General features: G+C 46.4%; 1 protein-coding gene across 3 annotated transcripts in view; it reads left to right on the plus strand.

Moving 5' to 3' along the window:
• The first annotated feature begins 2,464 nt into the window (after nt 1-2,464).
• The window catches only part of GUSB (glucuronidase beta), a 30,147-nt gene continuing 5,806 nt past the window's right edge, over nt 2,465-26,805 (plus strand). Inside the window, exons 1-12 of one of the 3 annotated variants that reach the window (XM_073315748.1) lie at nt 2,465-2,708; nt 5,548-5,736; nt 7,386-7,567; nt 8,901-9,043; nt 14,207-14,394; nt 15,554-15,706; nt 16,561-16,739; nt 17,767-17,913; nt 18,780-18,864; nt 20,788-20,964; nt 22,118-22,253; nt 25,071-25,219. In XM_073315748.1, the coding sequence (XP_073171849.1) occupies nt 2,511-2,708; nt 5,548-5,736; nt 7,386-7,567; nt 8,901-9,043; nt 14,207-14,394; nt 15,554-15,706; nt 16,561-16,739; nt 17,767-17,913; nt 18,780-18,864; nt 20,788-20,964; nt 22,118-22,253; nt 25,071-25,219 (1,926 nt within the window). In that variant the 5' untranslated portion in view covers nt 2,465-2,510. Of the gene's footprint in view, nt 2,709-5,547; nt 5,737-7,385; nt 7,568-8,900; nt 9,044-14,206; nt 14,395-15,553; nt 15,707-16,560; nt 16,740-17,766; nt 17,914-18,779; nt 18,865-20,787; nt 20,965-22,117; nt 22,254-25,070; nt 25,341-26,805 lie in introns of those variants that run through there. The other 2 variants (XM_073315747.1, XM_073315749.1) reach the window with 2 other exon arrangements.

Genomic DNA, 26,805 nt, shown 5'->3' on the forward strand with positions numbered 1-26,805 from the left:
TTAAAGCTGCAGTGCCCACGTTACTCACGGCCCAGCCTCCACTTTGCAGCTATTTTCTTTCTTTTCCCAAACCTTCTGTAGCTGAGACATCTCCACACTCAGTCAGCAGCTTTTAGCCACCCACTAATGTGATGGCCCTTAATGTCAATCAACAACCATTAAACAGCCAGAGGGGTATGTGTTGTGTGACACAGGGTCCTGCCGACCCAAGGAACAAGAGAGCTGCGCAGAGAATCATACCCAGGTGTTCTGCATGGCCAAGCATTCCATGAACACAAGCTGTCTAACATACCTCCCACCCCTTCTCCATCACCCGCAAGTGGGGCCAATCCCTTCACTTATACCATGCTGGAATAAACAGCTGTTGTCTCTGTAAGTGAGTCACTGGGACACAAGATTCCAGTGACTAACTTCCAGCTGCTCAGTCACTGGGGCCACTTGACTTGCAAGCCAGGAGACTGAAGTGAACCAGAAAAAAACTACTGTACCCAGAAAAAAAAAATCCATCTGAAACCATCTCCTCCCACCCTTGCCTTTGTGTGAGTCTTCCTCCGCTGCCACTAAACAGCATTTAATCCCGTCGAGGTTTGGGGGATGCAGTTTGAATGAAAGCTGCTACCCGAATTACAGCCCTGACCCTGCCGCTGACAGCGTGCGGACGGACTGGAGTCTATGGAGTTCCATGCAGGTGCAGCAGTGCACCCCTGTGTCGTCAATTGACAAATCAGGGCCTCAGGGTCCAATCCTCTCACTAGTACCGCTCAGGAATAGCCCCAGTTACAATCACGCAGGTGGCTTATCTTTCTTAGCCATTACCTCTCTTTGTAACACCTACACACTGCTTAAGGAAGGCAAGCAGAATCGGTGGCATAGACTTTAAGGTCAGAAGGGAACCATCATGATCATCTAGTCTGACCTCCCGCACATCGCAGGTCCCAGAACCTGACTCACCTATTCCTGTAATAGACTCATCATCTCTGGCTGAGTTACTGAAGTCCTCAAATAATGATTTAAAGATGTCAAGTTACAGATAATCCACCAGGCTGCAGAGAAAGGCGAAAACCCTGCTATCAATCTGCCCAGAGGACAGTTCCTTCCTGACCCCAAATATGGCCATCAGTTAGCCCCTGAGCATGTAGTCACACCCAGCAGCCAGACACCTGGGAAAGAATTATCTAATAACTCAGAGCCCTCCCACTCTAGTGTCCCACCACTGGCCATTGGAGAAATTTGCTAATAGCAGTCAGAAATCAGCTGGATGCCATTGTAGGCAGTCTCATCGTACACCCACGCCATAAACTTTTCAAGCTCAGTCTTGAAGCCAGTTTTTTTCCCCCCTAATACTCCCCTTGGAAGGCTGTTCCAGAACTTCACTGCTCTGAGGGTTAGAAACCTTCATCTAATTTCAAGCCTAAATTTATTAATGGCCAGTTTATATCCATCTGTGTATGTGCTTATGGGGCTTCCATCACCATGGTAGCAGAGCACCTCGCAAGTATTTTAAATGAACATCATGTCTCCCTTCTTACCAGCCTGGAAATAAATTTGGGCCCTAAAGTCACAGGGCAAACTTCTACTGTCATTGAAATTCAGAGTAACTCCACCTATTTAGGTTGAGTCCCTCTGGGTTTACCTACAGGGTTGCCAACTCTCATGATACGTGGTGTGTTTCTTAAAGCCCCAGCTCCTGGAGTCATATGAGTATGTGAGGACCTCAGTTTTCCTATTGTAATAAAATTAACTTCTAGCTCTCACAGTTGTGGAAAAATGCTTGCTGACCCAAAAGCATCTGAAAGGTTTAAAAAAAACCCAGAAGATTAAAAAGAATCTACATTATTATTTTACAGTTCTGATGTGTGTGTGTGTAGGGGGAACATGACGACTTGAGTAATGATTTCTGAATGCCTGGGGTGGGCAATCCTGAGTCACTGAGAACAGAACGAAAAGGAGTACTTGTGGCACCTTAGAGACTAACCAATTTATTTGAGCATGAGCTTTCGTGAGCTACAGCTTACTTCATCGGATGCATACTGCTGAAGTGAGCTGTAGCTCACGAAAGCTCATGCTCAAATAAATTGGTTAGTCTCTAAGGTGCCACAAGTCCTCCTTTTCTTTTTGCGAATACAGACTAACACGGCTGCTACTCTGAAACCTGAGAACAGAACCTGGCTCAAACTCTGTACAAGTTACACTGGGAAATATTTGTTATCCTATTTCGACTGTGAGCTTGTCAGGACAGGGGCCAAATCTTGCCTTCTTATGGATCTGTAAAGTGCCTAGCAATCGGGCTCAGTGTAGGTAAAAGACTATAATCCCCTGGCCCCATGGCCCAGTCAGTGGGATCACATCCACGTTCTGTCACAGGTCTCAGGCACACAGAGAGCCTGGCAAGCCCATAAGCAAGATGGCTGCAGGTGCCTCCAGCTGGAAGTCATGTGAGTGTTCCTTGCAGTCAGCTGGGCCCTGGCTCAGCTGACTGCCTCTTGCAGAGCTGCCCAGCAGACAGCAGCATGGCTCTGTGCTGTTCTCTGTGCCTGCTGCTGCTCAGCTGCCAGGCTCTCGCCCTGCGGGGAGGGATGCTCTACCCCAGGGAGTCTGCCTCCAGGGAGCTGAAGGAGCTGAATGGCATCTGGAGCTTCAGGGCCGACTTCTCGGAGCAGCGGGACCAGGGGTTTGTGCAGCAGTGGTACCGGAAGCCCCTGAGACAGGTATGGGGGGGGGGCACCGCTGGGGCAGGAGTGGCAAAGAGGGTATCTGCCACTGGCCTTGGCCACCGAAGAGAGACGTCGGGCCAGCCTGGGAGCTGAGAGTTTCCACTGGGTCCCCGCTGCAGGCGAGTTAAATGCCTTTGTCGCCAGGGCTTGGGGCCCGAACCAGAACCCAGGCCCGGAGTTTGGATCCAGTGGCATGAGCCCATCTCTGTAACGGGGCAGATGGGTGAAAACGCCACGGTCCCAGCACCAGGAGTTCAACCCCTTAAAGCAAGTCCTCCGCAGAGGTCAAACGGAGCTGTGAGATTCGGATCAGGGGGCTGGTTCAGGCCCATCTCTCGTGAAAAGCAGGAAATGAGCATCATAAATATCAGCATGAGACAAGAGGGAAAAAGAGCCCCTTTCCTCCAATTGCTCTTTGTTATATCAGTTTCCATCCTGACCTTCACTTGCCGTTTCCTGAAACACAGGCATGGGTGTGAATACTGTATTAGGGGGAGGGAAAGAAAAAAAAAAAAGGATCTTTCGGTAGTACAACTTAACTGTTCTTTTCCGGTTATCTGGGCATGTGATTTTAGCTTCCCCTTTTCTATTTAACTTGAGGCAAATCAGTTGCTGTTTACTTCCTGCATTGCATGAATAATGTTTAGCATCTGAGTAGTGCTTTTCATATTCAAGATGCTTTCCAAATACTAATCAATAAAACTGAGCAGGCTTTTATTGTTTCTCGGTTTCATTCACAAGGGCCTGAAGCAGGAATCTTGGAACGTGTATGAACGTTTGATTGAACTGTAGAAAACATTACAGCAATCCTAGTACTTCAGAAATTAATACCATTCTCTAAAGAGTAGTTATACATGCTCAATGTTGCAAAATTCGGGAAATATAGAATGATTCTAACAAATAGCCAATACAAAAATAATGGAGTAAATGTTGAATCTTTTCCAAATGAAAACATGTCAACAGTAAATATAGAATTTACTTCAGAATAGTTATGAATACAAGAAGGCAAAGTGGTGTAATGTAATGATATGTTTTGGTTTATTTTGTTAAAGGGGAATAACCATTGGAGTGTGAGGTGCTGCAATTATGGGGCACTTAGAGAAATAATATCTCAGAGAGGGGGGAGAGACAGAGAGAGAGAACAAACACTGTATGGAGTATTATATTTTGTAATATAGTTTGAGAACCTGTAATAGTGAAATAATTATACCATCTCTAGGGTTTCCTTATGTCATCCATGGAGGGAAAATAGCAAGCCACTGGTTACACTTTCTGAAAGGCATGCAATTATTTTTTAATATTTAGGGGGGCGTTAATATTTATAGGCTGGTACTCAATCACTTTAGATTCAAACAGAATAGTTTGTGATCACTGAATAGTTTTAATCCTTTACAGTGTGCAAATATCGTCGAGAGCCTCTTGCTTAAAAACGCACTGAATTTGCCACATTTTGTAGCTGTAGAAAAACTACCTAGTGCTCAGAAGACAAAGGGCCAGATTGTCATCTGGTGCTAACTCAGTGTCAGTGAGGCTACACCAGTTTCCACCCGTTGAAGATCTGGCCCCAGACCGCCCAAATTCTTGGCAGCCATACTACTACTGCTCTCTATGATCAGTGACTTTAAGGATTGTGCCTAATTGGCTGAATTATTTGCGAGAAAGGATGGTCCCGTGGTTAGGGTTCAATTCCCTGCTCCACTATAGATTTCCTGGGTGACCTTGGGCAGGGCACTTAGGGCCACATTTTCAAAGGTATTTAGGTGCCTAAAGATACAGCCAGTGGGATTTTCAAAAGCACCGAACCAGATTAGATATCTACCCCATGGAAATTAACCGGCTTAAGTGCTTTTGAAAAAATCAACCTAGGCCTTTTGCAGCCTGAGGCACGCAAATACCTTTGAAAAGCCGGCCCTTAGACTCTCTGGGCTTCCCATCTGTCAAATAAGGATAATAATAAATTCCCGCCCTTTCAGGAGTGTTGTGAGGATAAATACGATGGGAATGGACGCCACAGGAGTACCAAAGAGATTTATGTGATGGCAGGTGTCCAAAGATCCCTGTTCGGGCTTGGGGCTCCATTCTGTAGAAATAACACAAACTAATTGTACAACTGGCCGTTCCCATGCCCTGCGTTGTGTGGGGCAGCTGTGTGTAAGGAGTTTGTGAAAGTAGCAGCGGGGGGACTGGAATTGATGGAGCAGAAACGGGCACTCTTCACTAAGTGTGCAGGTCAGTGTTTGAAATTCATGCACGTGATTGTTCGTCAGCAGCGACCAGGGGGAGAGTTATAACCACATGGGAAACATGAGCACAACAGCCAGATAGATACATTGGCTGTAAAAGTTCCTTGTGAATCCCGCCCTGTGTGGGTTAATGAAAGGTTTACTAACCCTCAGCCCTCCCTGCTGGCTAATTGGTGTAACTACATTGCCAGTAAATCCTGAACAGTTAGTGCAGGGCGACATGAACGTAACCCCAAACTCGGACACAATTTGCCTTTTGCGATGGGGCTAGGGCCTGAGTTTCTGGTCAGCCTGATGTGATATGATTTTAGGTGGAAATTATGCAGAATCTGGTAGGTTCAATCTAAATCGGGGAGAGAAGAATTTCCCTTTGCATTTTGTAGGGGTCCATTCCAATCCAAAAAGCCAAGTAACGTAAAGGGACAGAAACCCCTGGTGAATTTACAGCAGTTGATGGACATGAGACTCTGACCCACAACGGATGTGCCCGTGAAACTTTTTGCCCTGTAACCCAGAAGCCTAACTTCACACTGTTTTCTTTTTAGTCTCAAGTGAATCATTTCACCCTCTGTCTCCTTTGATCCTCTCAGAGTGGGCCTGTGATCGACATGCCAGTACCTGCCAGCTTCAACGAGCTCACTCAGAATCCCAACCTGCGGAAATACACTGGCTGGGTTTGGTATGAGAAGGAGGTGCTGCTTCCCAGGAGCTGGCTTCCGAACGCCCTCAATACCCGAGTGGTGCTTCGGGTCGGCAGTGCCCATTACTACTCCATAGTTGTAAGTATGGTGGCCCGGTGAGCAATTCGCCATGCATTCAGCCCTGCTCAGAGGCTCTCGAGATACCCACAGTAAAAGCTGCCCTAGGGGACCCCCACATCCTGTATTATAGAAGAATGTGGCAGCTCTGTGTGTTCTGACAACACGCGGCAGGCATGTTTACACCGGGGTGCTGGAACAATTTTTATAGTGGGGGTGTTGAGAGCCATTGAACTAAACAGTAAACCCTGTTTATAATGGGACCCACTACAAGCCAGGGGGCGTGGCAGCATCCCAAGCTCCAGCACCTATGGTCTACACCAGGGGTGGGCAAACTTTTTGGCCCGAGGGCCACGTCTGGGTATGGAAGTTGTATGGCGGACCATGAACGCTCACAAAATTGGGAGTTGGGGTGCAGGAGGTGGTGAGGGCTCTGGCTGGGGCTGGGAATGAGGAGTTTGGGATGCAGGAGGGAGCTCTGGGCTGGGACTGAGAGGTTCGGAGGGCAGGAGGGGGATCAGGGCTGGGGCAGAGGATTGGGGTGCAGGGGGGTGGCTCAGGGGTGCAGGCTCCAGCTGGCTCTTACCTCAAGCAGCTTCCAGAAGCAGCGGCATGTCCCTCTCCAGCTCCTATGTGGAGGCGCTGCCAGGAGGCTCTGCTGCACGCTGCCCCATCCACAGGCACCACTCCTGCAGGTACCGTTGGCTGTGGTTCCTGGCCAATGGAAGCTGTGGGGGCAGTGCTTGGGGCAGGGGCAGCGTGTGGAGCAGAGCCCCCTGATTGTCCCTATGCATAGGAGCCAGAGGGGGGGCATGCCGCTGCTTCCGGGAGCTGTACAGAGCAGCCCCTGACTCTGCTCCCTGGCTGGAACACCAGAGCAGGGCAAGCCCCAGACCCCGCTCCCCAGCGGGAGCTCAAGGGCTGGATTAAAACAGCTGGCAGGTTGGATCTAGCCTGCGGGCATAGTTTGCCCACTTCTGGTCTACACTAAAAACACTGCAGCGCCGATGTAGCTGCACCACCGTAGCGAGGGGAGAGAGCTCTCCCGTTGGCGTAGTTAATCCACCTCCCCGAGAGCCGGTAACTGTGTTGGCGGGAGAAGGTCTCCCATCGACAGCTCTGTCTACATGTTAAGTTGGGCATAACTACGTCGCTCAGGGAAAAATCCACACCCCGGAGCAACGGACAGAGTTATACCAACATAGTAGTAGGCCAGGTCTAAACTATGGACCTAAGTCAGCACTCTGCAGTTTTTCCCTTTGCGAGTCCAGCTGCACCTTCTATGTTTGTAAATAAGAAGTGGAGCCAAGCCACAGATCTGGAGTCCAAAGTGCAGAGGGCTCAGAACAAGGACCTGGTGGTATTTTTCCAGTTCTAGCTTCATTGATCCTCTGAGCTAGTAGCTGAAAGTGTTGCCCCATTGCAGGGCTGAAGGACACCAGTTATTGATGCATCTGAAGCACCCCGATAAGTCTCCCATGAAGGTGATGTTGGCTTTGTGGGACTCCACTGGGAGATAAGTGCCTAGAAGAGCTGCAGGGGTGGGCCCTTGGGAGGAGAGCTCTGACCCCGGTATTAGTATTCAGGGAGGTCATGTTCTTCCCCCCAGCCTAGGGTTCCCTGTGATATCTAATGTTGCCACCCCACCCTTTCTGTTTCTTCTTTTGCAGTGGGTCAATGGTGTGCAGGTTACTGAGCATGAAGGTGGCCACCTCCCCTTCGAGGCAGACATAAGCAGGATTGTTCAGGGCGGCTCCAGAGCTGCGTGTCGCATCACCATTGCACTCAACAATACGCTGACACCTCAGACCCTGCCTCCCGGCTCCATTCAGTTCATGAGGGACGAGTCTAAGTGAGTTCACTGAATTGCTACCAGGGCAGTGGTGGAAGTTACACACCAGAGTTATCCTCATTAATCATCATGTCCTAGGAACTCATTCAGCACCTCCAAGTAACATTAGGCCCCGTTAATCCCTGTTAATGCCCAGTATCTTGTCTCCCAACAGTGGCCAGTGGCAGATGCCTCAGAGGGAATGAGCAGAACAGGCTAATTTATCGAGTGATCCATCGCCCAGTTGGCCAGTCCAAACTTCATGCAGTCAGAGATTTAGGGACACCCAGATCAGGGATTGCATCCCTGACCATCTTGGCTAATAGCCACTGATTGCCCTAATTCTTTTTCAAACCCAGTTATACTTTTGGCCTTCGCAGCTTCCCCTGGCAATGAGTTCCACAGGTTGACTGTGCATTGTGTGAAGAAGTACTTCCTTTTGTTTGTTTTAAACCTGCTGCCTATTAATTTCATTGGGCGACCCTTGGTTCTTGTGTTATGTGAAGGGGTAAATAACACTTCCTCATTCACTTTCCCCAAACCATTCCTGATTTTATAGACCTAGATCATATCGCCCCTTAGTCATCTCTTTTCTACAATGAATATTCCCGGTCTTTTTTAATCTTGCTTCCTATGGAAGGTGTTCCACACCCCTAAGCATTATTGTTGCCCTTTTCTGTACTTTTCCCTATTATGTCTTTTCTGAGATGAAGTGACAAAAACTGCATGCAGTCCTCAAGGTGTGGGCATACTGTGGATTTATGTAGAGGCAATATGATATTTTCTATCTTCTTATCTACCCCTTTCCTAATGGTTCCTTAAGCATTTTTTGACAGCCGCTGCCCCTTGAGCAGATGTTTCCAAAGAATTATCCAGTTTCTTGAGTGAAAACTGCTGATTTAGACCCCATCATTTTATCTGTATAGTTGGGATTATGTTTTCCAATGTACATTACTTTGCATTTATCAACACTGAATTTCATCTGCCATTTTGTTGCCCAGTCACGCAATTCTGTGAGATCCCTTTGTAACTCTTTTCAGTCAGTTTTGGATTTAATTATCTTGAATAATTTTGTATCTGGAGTAATTCCTGTCTTTTAACCAGTTACTGATCTATGCGGGGACCTTCCCTCTTATACCATGATTGCCTACCTTGCTTAGGAGCCTTTGGGGAGGGATTTTGTCAAAGGCTTTCTGAAAGTCCAAGTACACTATATCTACTGGATTCCGCTTGTCCAAGTGTTTGTTGAATGGGATGACGTGGTCTATTGCAGGAGTAAAGTGAGTCGCTAACATCTGTACTTTGCTTTTTAATTCTTGTGAAATGGAATGTAACCCTTTCCCCTCCCACACAGGTACCCTAGGGGTTATTTTGTTCAGAACACAAGGTTTGATTTCTTTAACTACGCTGGAATTCACCGGCCGGTCGTGTTGTATACAACCCCTTCTGTCTACATAGACGACATCACTGTGACTACAGCCTGGGCCGGGAATATTGGTAGGTGTCTAGGCAATGATGGCAACTATCTTCCTATCCAACGGAGGCAATGGGAAAACTTCCTGCTGGGGAATTCTTGGACGGGTTGAACTGATCATGTAGTAGGTTTAGTGTGGGCAGCCACGTGTGCTCATTTGATCACAGAAGTTGTAAAAATATCCTTCAGGGGTTTAAAAGAAGAAAAAAGGCACTTGACTGACAGTATAGTCCACGGTTCTCAACCCGGCGTATGCAGAGGTCTTCCAGCGGGTACGTCAACTCATCTAGATATTTGCCAAGTTCAGTGTTTCTCAACCTAGGGGTCATAATTTCCTGGGGGGTCATGGGACAGGTTTGGGGGGATTGCAAGTGCAGAGCTGACATTATGGGGAGGCAACCAGGCAATTGCCTGGGGCTCCATGCCACAGGGGCCCCCACAGAGCTAAGTTACATGCTTTAGCCCCAGGTGGCAGGGCTTGGGCCCCGGGCAGCAGCTCAGGCTTCGGGTACACTGAAATGTAAATACAATATTTATATTCTGATCAATTTATTTTATAATTCTATGGTAGAAATGAGGAAGTCAGCCATTTTCCAGTAATAGTACGCTGTGACAGTTTTGTAGGCAGGAAGTTGTTAAGAGAGGTGAAATTTGGGGGTACACAAGACAAATCAGACTCCTGAAAGGGGTCCAGTAGTCCAGAAAGGTTGAGAAGCACTGATCTAGTCTAGTGAAAGGATCCAGGTGTAGCACCTTGAGGGGGAATTTTGTGTAAGGGCCAATCCTGCTTTGACTGGCATAAGGACCAGTGCCAATGGAGATGATTTCTTGAGCTCCACAAAATCCCCACAGGAATTTTCTGGACCTCAACACACACACATTATGCCCCATAAAAATCCTTCTGTGTACACATCTTAGGTACTGACACGGCCCCCATTTCTCTCAGACCTGAGCACTGACAGTCTTTTAATTCATTTACTCTCACAACTGCCTGCCTGGAAGCAGGGCCTGGCTCTTATGCCCGTTTCACAGGTGAGAAACTGAGGCCTAAACAAGGTCTCACACATAATCTGTGGCAGAGCAGGGAGTTGAATGCCGGTCTCCAGAATCTAAGACCAGTGCCCTAAACGCTAGATCAACCAGCCTCATCCTCCCTTCAGTAGCGCTCTGCACCCAGCTGTGTGCATCCTGTATTCATGTGTAGCCTTACAAGCCCCAAGCTGGCTCCCACTGGGGTCAGTAGCCAAACTCTCAGTGGTTTTAAATGGTTCAGGTTTAAGCTACGAAAGTGCCTGACAAAGGCCTAGTTGCTCTTCCCCTTCTGGACACTTATCAGGCAGGCGCATTTGGGTTCCCCCATGCTGTTAAACTTCCTGAGTCCCAGCAGTGTTGGGCACGGCCTCTGGTTTTCCAGGCACATTGTTGGGTGCAGATCCTCTGTTTCCACCCCCTCGTGAGACCTGAGACCCCATAGTCCAACTGCCTAAGACCTTAGAGTAGGCAGGCTGCCCCATGCCCTTTCCCGGAGCACCAGCACTGGTTCACCATTTACCATTTCAGGGACCCAGGAGAGTTGAACCACATAACACAGGCTTTGCAAAGGGGAATTCTAAACCACTCCTCTTACTTTGGACAGCACAGATGATATAAAGATTCAGACAAAATATTAAACACACGCATTTCCCTACCTCAGTTTCCTCACCACTCTGGAGCATTCTTTGGGCTTAGGTCAGAGTGCTCTGGGGGGTATTGTGGCTCCTTCTTTTCTTACAGCTTCTCCTCCAAATCATAGAACTTTTGTCTGCTCGCTGCAGTGAGTACCCTCTTTTATGCATGGATGCTCTCTTTCCTCTTCTAGCCCCCCATGGCTAATAAGAGCCTTTCTTTTATAACCTTCAGTTCCTTTGCCGTGTGACCCTCTCATCAGCCTTGTCAGGTGATCAATGGCCCCCACCAGGTGAGTCATTACTTAGTTACCAGCCCACCTGTGTAGACTGGTTCTTCTGTAGCCAATTGTATGTCCTAGGGTCCTTCCCTGGGAAGTTTTAAAAACTCTCCACTGTTAACCCAAATAAATTGGTTAGTCTCTAAGGTGCCACTAGTACTCCTTTTTCTTTTAGCGGATACAGACTAACATGGCTGCTACTCTGAAACTGTTAACCCTGTGTCACCACTCCTGGGAATTTCAGTTCCACATGGAGGTAAAAAGACAACTGAGAAGACAACCAGCCCCACATTCAAAATGCAATCCCCAATATCAAACAAAACTCATTAGCCATATATAGACAGATTCCCCAGATTGTCGCAGCACTTTTCATTCATAGATCTCAAAGCATTTGATAAAAGAGGATCATTATCCCTTTTTCACAGATGGGAAAACCAAGGCATGGAGCTGTGAAGTGACTTGCAGAGTTGCTACCCAGGTCTCCTAGTTCCCAGCCCAGTGTTCTGTCTATTGGACCCTGTTGCTAGGCATATTACATTCCTTTTAATTAGTCTTAATTATTTCAGCTGCATCTCTAGAGCTTGCCTTTTAAATTGTTCCTCTGATTATATGTCATTGAGGATGACTATCCAAATGATTGCAATTGCTTTAAAGCCATGTCAAATGGCCATAATCTTCCAGGTACACAAAGAATATAAAAGTCCAGTAAAATGGCTCATATCCCTAGAGAGGTAACCTCCAAAGGCAGATAAGAGTCTAGGGAAATGAAGGGATTTTTGCTTGACTGGTCCATTTCATTTCGCATGTATGGACGCCTGTCTGTTTAGAGCTGTCACTTGTAATACATTTAATTAGTTTCCCCTGCAGCGTTAAATTGAGGGCAGCTGCTCAAAAACATGCTTTTCCCTGTAGCTTGCCTGGTGCAGGTGCAGATACTAGGCCAAGGTGTGTGCTATAAAGGGTAACTGTTTCTCTCACCCTATTTCTGACAGCTGCAGGTCCTTGCAACAGGAAATGCAAATCTGGCTTAGATTTCCACCCCCAGCTCATATTAAGCAGTGGCCAATTACTTTCCATGTTTCCTTTTCTGATACTCTGTCCCTCTTATCTTGACATTCTGTGCTATGTCCCCCGCATTTCCCGCTGTGTAAATGTCAGGCTTCTCCTCTGCTACACCCTAACCCTGCGCTTCCCTGCATCTCTGTGCATGTCAAATCCTCTGACATGCATCCCTGGCTTCACCTACCCGTCTCTCTTTGCCTCAGTCACCTGCTCCTGCCTGCCCTCCTTCTGTGCTTGGAACAACCTCCCCAGGAACATTCTCCAGGCAGGCCCCCCCCACCGTCTGAGAGCTCCCTGTTCCCCCTCCCACTCCCCTCTGGGCGTGTTCTGTGACTGTGCCTTTAGATTCTGAGCTCATTTGGCAGGGCCATGGTAGGTCGTTCAGTGCAAACTGACAGAGCTGGACGGAGAACAATAGTCAGGAAGCCAGCTCTGAGCGAGCGTATAGGTGTGTGTAGTTAGCACTGTGTTAACACCCAGCCCTGGAGACTGGAGCCCTCTCTCCACAGGAGGTCAGCAGAGGCATTGCCAGCTCAACCAGTCCTGCCCTGTGTGTGCCTGAGCTTTGGTCTGGAATTAGGGTGCCCAGATGTCCCATTTTTAAAGGGACAGTCCTGGTTTTGGGGACTTTTTCTTATATAGGTGCCTATTACCCCACCCACCCACTGTCCCGGTTTTTCACAGTTGCTCTCTGGTCGCCCTATCTAGAATTCTTCAGGGTGAGACTCTACATGCCAGCAATGGGGCCAGTAGTAGCAATTTTGGTGATGGGGACACCAGTCCAATGGGAACTGGCCTGAGACCCACCAGACTCATTTCACACAGGCCTGGTGCCTGTGAGCCGACTAAATTCCAGTCTTGGGCTTGGTCACTGGGAAGATGAGCACTATGGTACCAAGCCATAGTTGGGTGTCAGCTCATACACGGTACCTTCTTTCATCCACTGATCCCTTGGACTGGATTTGAAGCGGCAAAACCTTTGTATCTCATATATTGTATACATACAATATGATGGGGGCTAATTTAGCTACAGCTAATCAGGAAAGAGATCTTGGAGTCATCGTGGACAGTTCTCTGAAGACATCCACGCAGTGTGCAGCGGTACTCAAAAAAGCAAACGGGACGTTAGGAATCGTTGAAAAAGGGATAGAGAATAAGACGGAGACACTCTTATTGCCCTTCTATAAATCCATGGTACGCCCACATCTTGAATACTGCGTACAGATGTGGTCCCCTCATCTCAAAAAAGATATACTGGCATTAGAAAAGGTTCAGAAAAGGGCAACTAAAATGATTAGGGGTTTGGAACGGGTCCCATATGAGGAGAGATTAAAGAGGCTAGGACTTTTCAGCTTGGAAAAGAGGAGACTAAGGGGGGATATGATAGAGGTCTATAAAATCATGAGTGGTGTGGAGAAAGTGAATAAGGAAAAGTTATTTATTTGTTCCCATAATATAAGAACTAGAGGCCACCAAATGAAATTAATGGGTAGCAAGTTTAAAACAAATAAAAGTTCTTCACACAGCGCACAGTCAACCTATGGAACTCCTTGCCTGAGGAGGTTGTGAAGGCTAGGACGATAACAGGGTTTAAAAGAGAACTGGATAAATTCATGGAGGCTAAGTCCATTAATGGCTATTAGCCAGGATGGGTAAGGAATGGTGTCACTAGCCTCTGTTTGTCAGAGGGTGGAGATGGAAGGCAGGAGAGAGATCACTTGATCATTACCTGTTAGGTTCACTCCTTCTGGGGCACCTGGCATTGGCCACTGTTGGCAGACACGATGCTGGGCTGGATGGACCTTTGGTCTGACCCAGTATGGCCATTCTTATTTCGGTAACAAGCTCATGAGCCAAACAGTCCCCACAGACCATTTACAATGTAGAAGCTGGGTGAGGAAGCAATTCTTCAACTTGACTAATGCAGGGTATTGCTCTAAAGGAAACACCGCTTCTAAGTCAAGGCTTTCAGACTGGGAAGAAACAATCTGTGTCACTCCAATTAATATGTATCAATAACGTGAAGTCCAGCAGGTAGCATGTCAGTGATGTAATTATTGGGAGACCACCCAGCACTGCTAAGCTTGGTGATGTAGGACCCACATCACAGTGGGGTCACCGGGAAACATGTCTGATGGGAGAAGGGTCTTCAACCTGCTCCATGCTTTCTTTTGGTTAGGTGTGGTACGATACCAGGTTTTGGTGACGGGCAGCACCCGCTACTCCTTGTCGCTGAATTTACGGGAGAAAGAGGGGAAAGTGGTGGCTATGGGAGAGGGACCGATCGGGGAGTTGAAAGTGGTGGAGCCAAGGCTTTGGTGGCCTTATCTGATGCATGAAAACCCCGGATACCTTTATTACCTAGAGGTAACATGCACATATTTGTCTCATTTTGTGTGTCTCTCATTTCATTCCCCTCCTAGGGTTACAGAAATTCATGGGCATCATGAAGCCTGTTTTCCTTAATCCTCCTATCCTAAGAATCCTGCCTACATGCTTTCATTTCATGCCCGCTACCGTGTTGCTAATCGTGCCATAATCAAATCAAGGTTTGCTACCTTCTTGGCTTACTGAGCTGAAAGCCAAGCCACTGGGCAAGAGAGGGCTGGCTGTGTGGGGAGGGAACGCGAGGCCATTGGCTTCAGGATCTTACCACAGTGCTTGTAATCCTCACTGGTGTCTTGTCTCAGGGCCCTGTCCATCTCTTACTGAAGTCAAGGGGAGTCTTTCCGTGGACTTTAGCAAGCTCTGGATGAGAATTCAACAAGGAAAGAGAGGGAGAGCACCCAGGGAGTGACAGAGGAGATAAATGATCCACCTGGAGCAAACTGCTAACCTGCTGCACATATTTAACAACTGCAGTGAGCTCTTTCCCCCTTAGTACAATACAGGCATTTGGCTTTGTTTTCAGCGTGCAATCTTGGAGGATTAGATGTCATACGTGTCTGTCTTTATCTCCTCTGCCTGAGTAGGGATTTAACTGTGATGTAGGGTAGATCCACTAACCCACAGCCAGTTTGCAAAGCCCCAGGTGCATGCTGCCTGTGAGCCGGCTAAATTCCAGTCTTGGGCTTGGTCACTGGAAAGACGAGCACTATGTTACCAAGACAGCAAGAATGGAGGGTTCTGGCTGTTGGGGTTGGGTGTCAGGTCAGAGCTCTTGGGAGGAGCAAGTCCCCAAGCCAGCCAGCCTGCCTCCCTTCCTCCTGCTGTACTCTCTACCTTCCCCAGCCTGGGCTCCTGCTGTGACCCACTTTCCGTGGGTTGACCAATCCCTCAGGCCAGGAGGGGAGGTGGGTGCCATCAGGGGGACAGGCTGGGAATGTGGAGGAACCAGCCAGTGTAGGACAGCTCAGAGGTGGGGTTGGTGCAGCTGTAAAATGGATGGGGAGTGCCATGCTGGGATGGGCTGCCTTCAAGGGGTCTGTGAGAGGGAAGCATTGGCTGGGAGGGAGGTAGAACTGAGCGTATTCTCCTCAGTGCGCTCAGGGTTGAGCACAGATGCTGGTTTCTCTTGGGGATCCAGGTGAAGCTGTTGGCGCAGGTGGGCGGTGAGCTGTCGGAAGATGTGTACACACTCCCCATCGGGATCCGCACTGTCCATGTCACCAGCAGTCAGTTTCTCATCAATGGAAAGCCCTTCTACTTCCATGGAGTCAACAAACACGAAGATGCCGATGTAAGAGCACAGAGCGGGGTGAGGCGTGGGGGGCCGTTTCTGGCCCCACCGCCAGAAACAGTCCATTGCCTACCAGCCCCTCCCCAGATGCACAAATGCAGTTGGCAGTAACATTGTGAGGTTTATACAGAGACATCCATGGGGCACCAGGCCGTTTAGTCCCTTCTGTGATACAAATAGCGGCCCCAACTGAGAAACAGGCCCCATTGTGCTAGATACTGTGGATATGCCTACTGAGAGATGTTCTTTGTCCTAAAGAGTTTACAATCCCAAATAGACAAGCCCCACAAAGGGTGGGAAGCATTATTATCCTCATTTTACAGGTGGGCAACTGAGACACACACTTTAGTTTGAGGGTACACAGCTGCGAAACCCTGGCTCTGCACAACACCTCAGCTGGTACCGTGGAAACAGCAAACCCTGTTTCCAGTGACTAATGATTTTTCCAGCCTTGGTGAGCCTTCTGCCCCTCTCCCCTCCAAAGCTCTTCTGCATAACTATTCAGTTTTCAGCTCTGTGTGAGTCTTTTAAAACTCGCAAAGACAGACAAATATTGTAGTGTTGGAAGCCGAAAGGCTCCCATGCTGTCCACTCAGGATGGAACCCAGGCAAGCCTGATCGTGTCCCTCTGCCCTGTGAAAGTGAGTGGAGGGCAGATGGAGCCCAGCCGGTACAGGCTGAGAGAGAGGGATGTAGCAACATGTTTAGCCTGAAGCCAGGATTCTCCGGGTGTAACACACAACTGTGCTGTCAAGCTTAGGGAAGCGACTGTGAAGCCTGGAAGGTGCAAGCACAGTGAAAAGTATTACTGAGTTCTTATTCATCATGGATTGTCCTGCCTGCTCTTCCCCCAGATCCGTGGCAAAGGACTGGACTGGTCCCTGATCGTGAAGGACCTCAACTTGCTGCAGTGGCTGGGGGCCAATTCCTTCCGCACTAGCCACTACCCCTACGCAGAGGAGATCATGGACCTGTGCGACGCGTATGGCATTGTGGTTATTGACGAGTGTCCGGGCGTGGGGATGAGAGATCCGTAAGGGATTGTTTGAAAGCTCACTCCACCCTTTGTATTTCTCCCTGCTCAAGAACGATTATTTCCAGCGCCCCGGCTCTACTGAGTACACAGCCCCTGCCCGGGGAAAGGTCTTCTCAGGTGTGCTGGGCACCTGTAGCTCCTACTGACCGCAGCTGCATGTGCGGGAACTCGACCCCACGTGAAAACGAGCCTATGACGAGGTCAGGCCTGTCTACACTCGCTGGTGTGATGGAGCAGGCTACAGCTGTGCAGTTTCTCAGCATAGTTAACATACTGTTCAGTCTTGCAACGTAGATGGGCCCAACCTGCCTTCCTAAACTACACTGCAGCCCAGGGCGGGAGCACGCTTGTATCCCAGCTACACTGCAAGGGCGAGCTGTGCCTTATCCCCAGCGGGGAGAGGGGCAGGCCGAGGGAATCAAGCTGTAACTGGAGCTACCAACATGGGGGGTTTTAGTAGAAAGAGAACCTAGTTCATCTGAGCCTTGTCAGCCTTGTTTTGTTTTTCCAAATCCCAAATCAGGGGTAGCTTGGTTCTGGAGCCCGTTTAAAGCAGACCACCAATGTTTGGGGGTGAGGGGAGGTTTGGCTCAAAGGCTCTTGTCTGGGTTCCGCTTTACTTCAGACACACAAGCTGCGCTGGGTGATGGTGAAATCTTGGCAGTGCTGTAGAAGTCTCTGAAAGGCTGCCTAGAAGTATGTATTTTAAGCTGGAAGTTGAAAGAGGAAGAGATGGTGGTTTGGCTCCTGAGAAGAGGGAGCAGGTTTCAAGTTCAAGGAGTGCGTGAAGTAAAACGTATTTTGCTAGAATATCCAAGAGGCCAGCTGCTGTTCTGCAAATAGTTATCCCCATCCAGAGATACAGGGCCATCTTCGTTTCTGGTGTGGACGGACTTATACCAGGGATTAATGTTGGTCACTACGCTCCAAGACCATTCATTACATTGTTAGTGTCAATAATGGATTTAAGGTGAGTTTTATTTAGCAGTTTAGTGACCTGCTCTTGCTTCCTTTTGCCTTTGAGGGAGAACTTTGGGAATGCATCACTGGCACACCATCTCGTGGTGATGGAAGAGCTGATCCGCAGGGATAAGAACCGGCCCTCAGTTGTGATGTGGTCTGTTGCCAATGAGCCAGCCTCGGAGCTATCGCCGGCAGCTTACTACTTTAAGTAAGTGCGTGTTCTTGTGTGTGGAGGTTGACACTCAGTTGTGATGGATGTGCCTCATCATTTTTCATTTTTCAGGTCAGTTGCATTGGGAAGTCTGGCAGGTGTTCAGGGATCCCTTCATCTATTGTAGAGTTTCTTTGTAAAGCCTAGGAATTTGTATACATGTTCTATGTGCTTACTACATATTTCCCCAACACACCTATTCTGTTGCATATTGAGTTTAATGCCCCGCAGCAGCCTCCTAACCAGTTCTCTGAGCTAAACTCTGAAGAGCCAACAGGAGATCATTTGGAATGAGAGAGTCCTTCAAGACTAAGATTCAGGTAAGGCAGAATTGGTCGAGGGTTTGGTCATTCCTAACTACAGAAAAAACAGGATCCAAATTCTCTGCTGGCTTAACACTGTGGAGTCAGGCCAGCATAGAGCTTGGGCCTGCATACTGAAGAAGCTCTGATTGTTAGAGTACCACCACTCATTTGTTCTTGCTGGGGCAGGCCACAGCACCTTATCTTGAAGGCTACAGAGACACTGGCCCCCTACCCCTTCCTCTCTCTTTCTCTTTTTAAGTTATGCTTATGATGTCTTATTGGGACGGACACCTCTCCAGCGATTTGTGCAATGGATGTGTTTCACCCAGGCAAAACAGTCTCCTCTCCCTGTGACTCCTATTATTTTTAGCTAGAATTACACACACTTGGTGGGGGATAACTACCATCCAAGACCCGCACCGTTTCACTTTCAAAACTCCTGCCTATTAAACTAAACACCAACTCCAAAGGTTGGGGGCGTGGGGAAGTTCGCTGATTTTTGTGGGGCTGTTTCTCCTTTTTGGTGATGGACACTTGTGTTTTACTGTTTGTAAACAGGACAGTGATAGCTCACACTAAAGCCATTGATCCTACCAGACCCGTAACCTTTGTGTCAAATGCTAATTACGCTCATGATCATGGTGTAAGTTTAATTTCTTTTCTCCTTTGTTTGCTTAATAAAACTGGGAAAGGGGTAGATTTTAGGAATGTTAAATAACCCTCTTCTTCTGCCCGCCCCCCTGTACAATCTATTAAAGATTTTTGGAGGAGAGAACATTTGAGTTGCACAGAGAAGCAAAGCGCACAGCAGCCCTGCAGTCTTTACTCAGGCAAAACTGAATCCAGGAGAATAAGTAGAATGGTCCCTTCTCAATAATGGTGTGTAGGATCAGACCCATTGTGTAACTGTATAACCTATTGTGGATTTTTGTTGTTTCACTCCTCATTGTGCCTATTAACCCCTGAGCCTCTCCCTTGCAAGAGGCTGCTTGTTAAAGCATAGAATAAAACCTCTTCAGATGGGAGCAGGCCCCACGTATAGTATAGTAAAGAATGTTTTGTCTCCACTCATTGTAAATTACTCTTGTTCTTCTTGGGCAGATGCCTATTAGCTTTCCATAGTCTAACCACCCCCCATGCCTGGCTTGAGCCTCTAATCTAAGGGTATGTCTACCCAGCAAAAAAAGACCCGTGGCAGGTCAACTGGGCTTGCACTGCGGAGATAAAAATAGCCGTAGAGCCGGTCGAGTTTGGAGCCCTGAAACCCAGCATGCGAGGAGGGTCTCAAAGACGGGACTCCAGCCCAAGCCCACACATCTGCACTGCTACTCTTAGCTCTGCAGCGCGAGTCTTGAGCAGGCTGACCCTGAGACTCGCTGCCGCAGGAGGCTTACCCGGAGTTCTGAAACGGGGCTCGGACATTGGCCCATGAAAGCCTTTGCCGGCTTAGTCCTGCTACAGGGGCCCTACATGCAGAATTGAGGGCCTTGCTTTAAGTGCTTGTGTTTGAAAACTGGTCTCCCTATAGAATTTCCTTGGAAATCAAAGACAACATAAAAAGCTTTGTGATGTTTTTAGCATACCATGTCTTTGAAACAAGTCTATTTTTAGATGAGCTTGTACGGCTACATATGATGGGTGTATATAAATGACTTTCCCAAGTACCTGCGAGAAATCCCATTTCATTTTCCTTTCAAAGTAAGCTAGTTTTTCCTCTCTAAACTGGGTTGTCCTAGAGCAAACATGTGTGGCCTTTTGGAATGCTATGACTTTTCTTCCATTGGCACAGGATCAAAACCACGGGGGTTCGTTTCCGTTTTAAACATAGCAAAGGCGGCACTGCTGTTGATTACCCCAGTGTCCCATCTATCGCTAGTTGCATGCACCCCATCATGCTCCACGCTTTTTTCCTACAGCTGAGGGAGACGCAGAAGAGGTTTAAAGAACTTATACGCTGTAAATTCTGATTTCAGAACTTTATTACAAAACATGTTAAGAGAACATTGGATAAGTTACATATAACATCATTTTATCTTCAATGGGCTAGTGCCCTCTGTCATACTGTCCAGGTGGTAGAAATGGCATACAACTCGCAGAATGCATAGTCCTAAATTACACAACTGATGCATGAACTTAGTCACTACTCAAAGTAATTGACCACTAAGTTGATCATCACATTATCTAATAAGTTAAAAAGGATGTTTAAATGCACAACCAGATCCAAGACACATCTTGGAATTTCCAAAAAAACCTAACATACCTAGGGACGAAACAGTTAATCTTGTTTAACTGGCTACTTTGCCTACCTTAATCTGTAAGAAAATGCCAAAATTAACATAGGTTGATGGGGAAAACTGCTTGACTTGGTGAGTTTCCTCCTGTTTTTTCTGGGAATAGGGTGGGTGGTGGGCAGTCTCATTTTTGTTTTAAAATGCTGTGGGCCAAATTGATCCTACATGTAACAACTTAGGTCAGTAGAACTACAGCAGAGAGGGATGTAGCCTTGTGAATATACGTAGGTTACTTTGGGGTTTGTTAAAACTATTACTCTACATTATTTCTTCAGGCTCCATACGTGGATGTAATTTGCGTAAATAGCTACTTTTCCTGGTACCATGATGCCGGCCATCTGGAGGTTATTCAGCTGCAACTCAATACACAGTTTGAGAGCTGGTATGAAACCTACCAAAAGCCAATTATCCAGAGCGAATATGGAGCAGATTCAATTGCTGGGCTTCACAATGTGAGTTTCGCAGCTGTGCCAGTTTGGGAAACACAGTGCCAGTCAAGGAGGGAGGGTCAGTCACAACCAACCAACCCATGAAATGTACTGACCCCTTAATTCTGAGACACGCTAGACACAATGTGAAATATACTCCTCAGCTGCCACGCAAATTATTCTGGACTCTACTGTTGAAACACTGGGCCCCATTGAAGTCAGCGAGTTCTGCCCTTGATTTCACTGGGGCTAAGATGGCACCTGAGGAGATGAGTTCTTTAAGTAAAAGCACTGCTGTATGCCGCAAGCCACGAATACATTTCCCTAATCTCTGAGCCACTAGCCTTCTATAATTGTTTTTTGCCCCTTTGAAGACCTGTCAAACTTAACATTCTGATTGTGGTAGCTAGTTCTCCTGTTTTCCTTACTTAAAACACTGCTTAAAATAGACTGGTTTACACAGTGTAACTCATTAACTGGCTCTTATGCGATGTTGCAGTTTTCCTTTTAAGCTGAATCACTGACATTTAGGCTACAGTTCACTCACTGATTTACACTTTTGTGGTCAAGCCTCCAGAAGATACAACTTGGAATATTCTCTCAGTGCTTTGGCACTTGTGGAGAATATTCAGCAGACAGGAAGGTACGGTGCTGGGGAGAAACGTCCGTTCATTATGGGGCGATTCGATTGTGTAGCTTCGGAGAAACCATTTAGATGTAGGTTTCAGAGTAGCAGCCGTGTTAGTCTATATCCGCAAAAAGAAAAGGAGGACTAGTGCCACCGTAGAGACTAACCAATTTATCTGAGCATAAGCTTTCGTGAGCTACAGCTCACTTCAAATGTAGCACCTTAAAAGCCGTTGCCAGGAAGTACATTCAGAAGTTGATCAATCAAAAACTATGTTACTAGTTTCTCCCCTATGAATCAAAAAGGAACTGCCAACATAGGTAGAAGATGAATTCAACACTATCTAAAACTTCCCCTCGCAGTTTCAATTAGATACCCTTCTTCGGTACTTCTAGCCTCTGCTAAGTAGCCATCACATCCCATAATTCAGCAGTGGGTGAAGCGAATGAATAACTGCACAACTCTCTTCATATGAAAAGTCAATTGAAAACCTTTGCTGACACCTGCTATGTCCTATGTTTGAGTCTTTTCTCCCTTCTTTGGTTACAGGACCCACCTCTTATGTTCAGCGAGGAATACCAAAAGGCTGTGCTAAAGGAATACCATTCAGTATTTGACAAAAAGAGAAAGGACTATGTGATTGGAGAGCTCATCTGGAACTTTGCTGATTTTATGACAGATCAAGGTAGGCTGGGATTCCATTATAGATTTAAGCTGCAATGTAAAGGTAAGTATTTTCTCCACACATCGTGTTACGGAATTGAGAGTACAAGATTTTAAGTACAAGCATGTGTTCTAGACAACCTAGTTCGTATATGTAGCACTGAAGATGGTTAAATGCAGCATAACTTATTTAAAAGTTCCCTTGTCACTTTCTTCCACATGAACAACTTTTTTCGGGGGGAGAATGAAGCGAGTACTATAGTATCAGGCTACTGGCTCAGAAAGAGGCAAAGATGCCTAGCACAACCATCTATCCCAAAAGCTTCCTTTAACTTCATTTTCTCTGCCAGCTCTGGAAAACGTGCTCTCTCTGGGGAATTGTGAAGAAGACATGAGCACCATAAGCATATCAACGGCAGTCTAGTCATATCTCGTTATGAAAATAGTACCGTTGTTCAGTGTACACTAAACAAACTGCTCAAGTCTTTCGGCAACTGGGGAGAGTCATAGCTACACTACAAAATAGAACTATCCCTCCCCCAACCCATACACAAACACGGGGGCTAAAGCTGTACTCTAGCCAGACTGTGGGTGTAGAAAGAGATCACTGACTTTTACAGTGTCTGCTGTGTTCTTAAAATGCAAAACAGTCAAGCATTTCTCCTTACTGTAAAAATCAAGATAAGTCTGTCCTTTCGGCAGCTGTTGTGTGGTCAGCTGAAGTGTTCAAAGCCCCCTTATGTGGTATGCAGAAACTTCATGCTTTTCACGAAGAACTTCAGAAACGCCCTCTGTAGCCAACTCCCACAGCTTGGTCCCTTTATTTCTCCAGCATCAGCACCGTTAGATGTTAGTTGATTTAGGACTGAGAGCACAACCTTGTCACAAAGTTGGATTTGAATGGGATAATCTCTCTACTCTTCCATTACAGCTACTCATTGAAATGTAGCTAGAATTTAGGCCACTTGGCTCTGATGCTTTAGACTCAGTCAAAGTTCATTAAAATGATGACTTAGTAAGAAATGGAAATATTCTATTTTTGCTGTTTCTCTAGAAATGGGTTGTGTTCCAAACAAGCTGGCTCAGTCTAAACTCTTGCATTAAGGCAGGGGAAAAGTGACATTTTTCCATGACCAAGTCAAGTCTCTGGCTAGGACCTCATCACAAAGCAGCATTTCCGATGCTGAATGGTCTCTCTCCTTTGGCTGGGGTGAGTTACAAAGCATCCCACCACTAAGAGAAGTGCTGTAGGAACACCTTCATCACCAGTTTGTGGAGACGGTGCACTACGACAGAATGCAAGTGAAGTCTGCTCATTCCACCCTCTCCTCTTCCCCATCCTCCCAAATGCTCAGCCTCAACTATCTGTTTTTACTTTCTAAATTCTGCTCAAAGTTGCTGTAGGTGTTTCACAAGTAACTCCCATCACTGCACCTACACTGGCAAACTGCATTAATCACACTGCAGGCAGCTTCTCTGGCTGTAGCCCCAGAGGCTCTGCACAGCAGGGCTAGATGCCATGATGGTAAAAGTGATTGATCTTGTATGCTACTGTCTCCACCACCGGTGCATGACCAGTCTCATATGTTCCCAGGGCAGAGCTTAAGCCAGAGTACAGAGAATCTGTTGGAGTTACAAGTGTGACAGAGAGATGGTCAGCAGAAGCAGCGTGAGCACTGTCTTGGGTGGAATTCTGTAGGAATCTGTTCCACGGGTGCTATCTTCAGTGACTTAAGTAAAGAGCATGTGAGATACAAGGCTCTAAAGAGACCAGACAGACATGGGCGTAAAAAAATTAGGAGTAGTGGGGGAAAAGATACCGATTCAAAAGGAATAGTGGAAAGGCAATTAGACAAAGTTTGCAATGGCAAATCACTGCAGCTTTGGGCTCCACTCACACCATGCAGCATGGAGGAACTGGAGGTCACTTGGAGAAGATTTGTTGTTTGGACTGGTATGATTAAAAACTGAACAAAAGACTAGTAAGGTGGACAAAAGGGCATGAACAGCAGGAAAGGAAAGGAAAAGAAAGGAATGCAGGGTAAGGGTATATCTTCACTACCCACCGGATTGGCGGGCAGTGATTGATCCGGCAGGCAGCGATTTAGCATCTAGAGCAGATGCGATAAATCGATCCCTGAGCACTCTCCTGTACTCCAACGCCACGAGAGGCGCAGGCAGAGTCGATGGGGAAGCGGCACCAGTTGACTCACCGTGGTGAAGACACCACGGTAAGTTGATCTAAGTATGTCGATTTCAGCTACATTATTCACATAGCTGAAGTTGCATAACTTAGATTGATCCTCCTCCCTCCCACACCCCCCCCCGTAGACCAGGGCTAAGGGTGAAGAAAGAAGAAAATCTAATTGAGTATCAAAGTAAAGTTTTTCAGTGAGATTTAACTGTAGAAATAGAGCACAAATAGAACCCCCAGCTATTTAAGATAAGACTGGTTATAGACTATTAAGCACCAGCTTAATTAAAATTCATTTAATTAAAGCAACACAGCCCATTCATACACACACTTAAAGCCATTTACAACTCATTTGACAGCTATGAACCTATGTAAGTGCATAGTGGTTTAAGCTAAATCAGTTTTAACGCACCCAGCGTAACAGTAATCATCTTCCATATATAGGAAGGTGGTGACTTAAGTTTCTTCTGTATAACTTGGTTGTGAAAAGCTGCTACTAACATTCTTTCCCTTTGGCTGAGGAGTTAGTCATGTCACGTTGATTACCGCAGGGAAAGAAAGGTGTCTTACTCTGTACACAGATGCTTTATTTTGTGATTCTTCTGTAAAACACCTGCTTTATTTTATGACTTTTTATATCTACAGCAACCAGTCGTGTTTTAGGGAACAAGAAGGGGATCTTTACCCGTCAACGACAACCAAAGGCAGCTGCATTTGTCCTAAGAGACAGATATTGGAAGCTTGCAAATGAATCCAGTTGTCTCCGTCCAACACTGACATATTACAATTTATGAGTGGGTATTAAGCTCAGATGTTTTCATTAAATAATATTTTGCTTAATATTTTACTGAAATCTAATATTACAGAATTAGTGCAGCGTGTTTGAAATAGTACTAAAATAAAAATATTTCCATACCATGGGTTCTATTTAATACACACCACCAGGCAAATTGAAATATATCCATAGAAAATTAGTAATCAATAAGCTGTATGGTTGCAGGTGGTAAAGTGGATACCTAACGTTCTTAATAACTAACGTATTTGAGAGAGGTAGATTGGGAGACATGCATTAGCTCTCCGGATTTTTAACACTGTAGTGTTTTCATACCCTATCCCTGAAAATGGATTTCCGGATAGCTACGTTCTGAAGGAATCACCCTTTCCCCTCTACCCTCTGGTGCCTCAGAATGAGTACTATAATTGATTAGAATTGCTCTGCTATAAGGGTACACAACTAATTCTAGTTAGTATGGAATCTATACTACATTAGGTTGTTTCATTATACCACAGTGGCTTCTACCCTACCATGCCAGTCAGACATAAATAGACATGCTTATGGATAGCAGCTCCAGTTCTTTTAAGTATGAACTTCTCTCCTAGGACTACAAGGATGAGATGCAGCCCCAACTTTCAGCTTGGAGGAGCTTAATTCACATTTGGAGGTCAAACCGTAGTAGTATTCTCAGTAGATAAGTTAACTTTGTCCAAGTCTGACCTGAGCACTATCACTTAACACTGGATTGAAATATAGATACTGTAGCACCCTCAATGTTTTTGGGGTAGACAGATTTGTTGATCTTCTAACAAATTCAGGGTGCCAGCCTTACCTTATTGGCTACAATACAGTCTCAGTGAAGCTAGTATAGTGGAGGTAGTTATAAAAGCTTCTTACACAAAGATTGGTTTCAGAGTAACAGCCGTGTTAGTCTGTATTTGCAAAAAGAAAAGGCGTACTTGTGGCACCTTAGAGACTAACCAATTTATCTGAACATAAGCTTTCGTGAGCTACAGCTCACTTCAGCAGTATGCATCCGATGAAGTGAGCTGTAGCTCACGAAAGCTCATGCTCAAATAAATTGGTTAGTCTCTAAGGTGCCACAAGTCCTCCTTTTCTTTTTACACAAAGATTGTAAGTCTAGTCCTACAGCAGCATCACCTTGCCAGATCCATGTTCCTGAACAGTGGTTGCTTACTAGATTTTGGATAGTAATTGATATGCATTAAACTGCCTGGGTGTCCCCATTTCTGCACACCATCCCCTGACCAGAATGATTAAGAATACCATCACTTATAGTTCTCCTTTATGCAAATATCTCCTTATGGCCTGATGTAAGGGACTTAAATTTCTGCCCATATATAAAGAAAAGAAAACAGTGGCCACTATTTATTGGGTTTGGATGGTATCAGAGTGTTCTTCCACTCTTGAAGCAACACATTAGAAGCCAAGGGCAATTCTAACCACCACATGCAGCAATAAAAAAGGAAAGATACACTCACTACAGAACTCAGAACAATTTTCTTTTAGTTTCCAAAAGAAAACCCAGACTATGAGGATGTCATGTTTACATTACATACTTACTTAAATTTTACAGATTTCCTA

The sequence above is a fragment of the Lepidochelys kempii genome, chromosome 17, assembly GCF_965140265.1.
Source record: "Lepidochelys kempii isolate rLepKem1 chromosome 17, rLepKem1.hap2, whole genome shotgun sequence".
Lineage (NCBI taxonomy): Eukaryota > Metazoa > Chordata > Testudines > Cheloniidae > Lepidochelys > Lepidochelys kempii.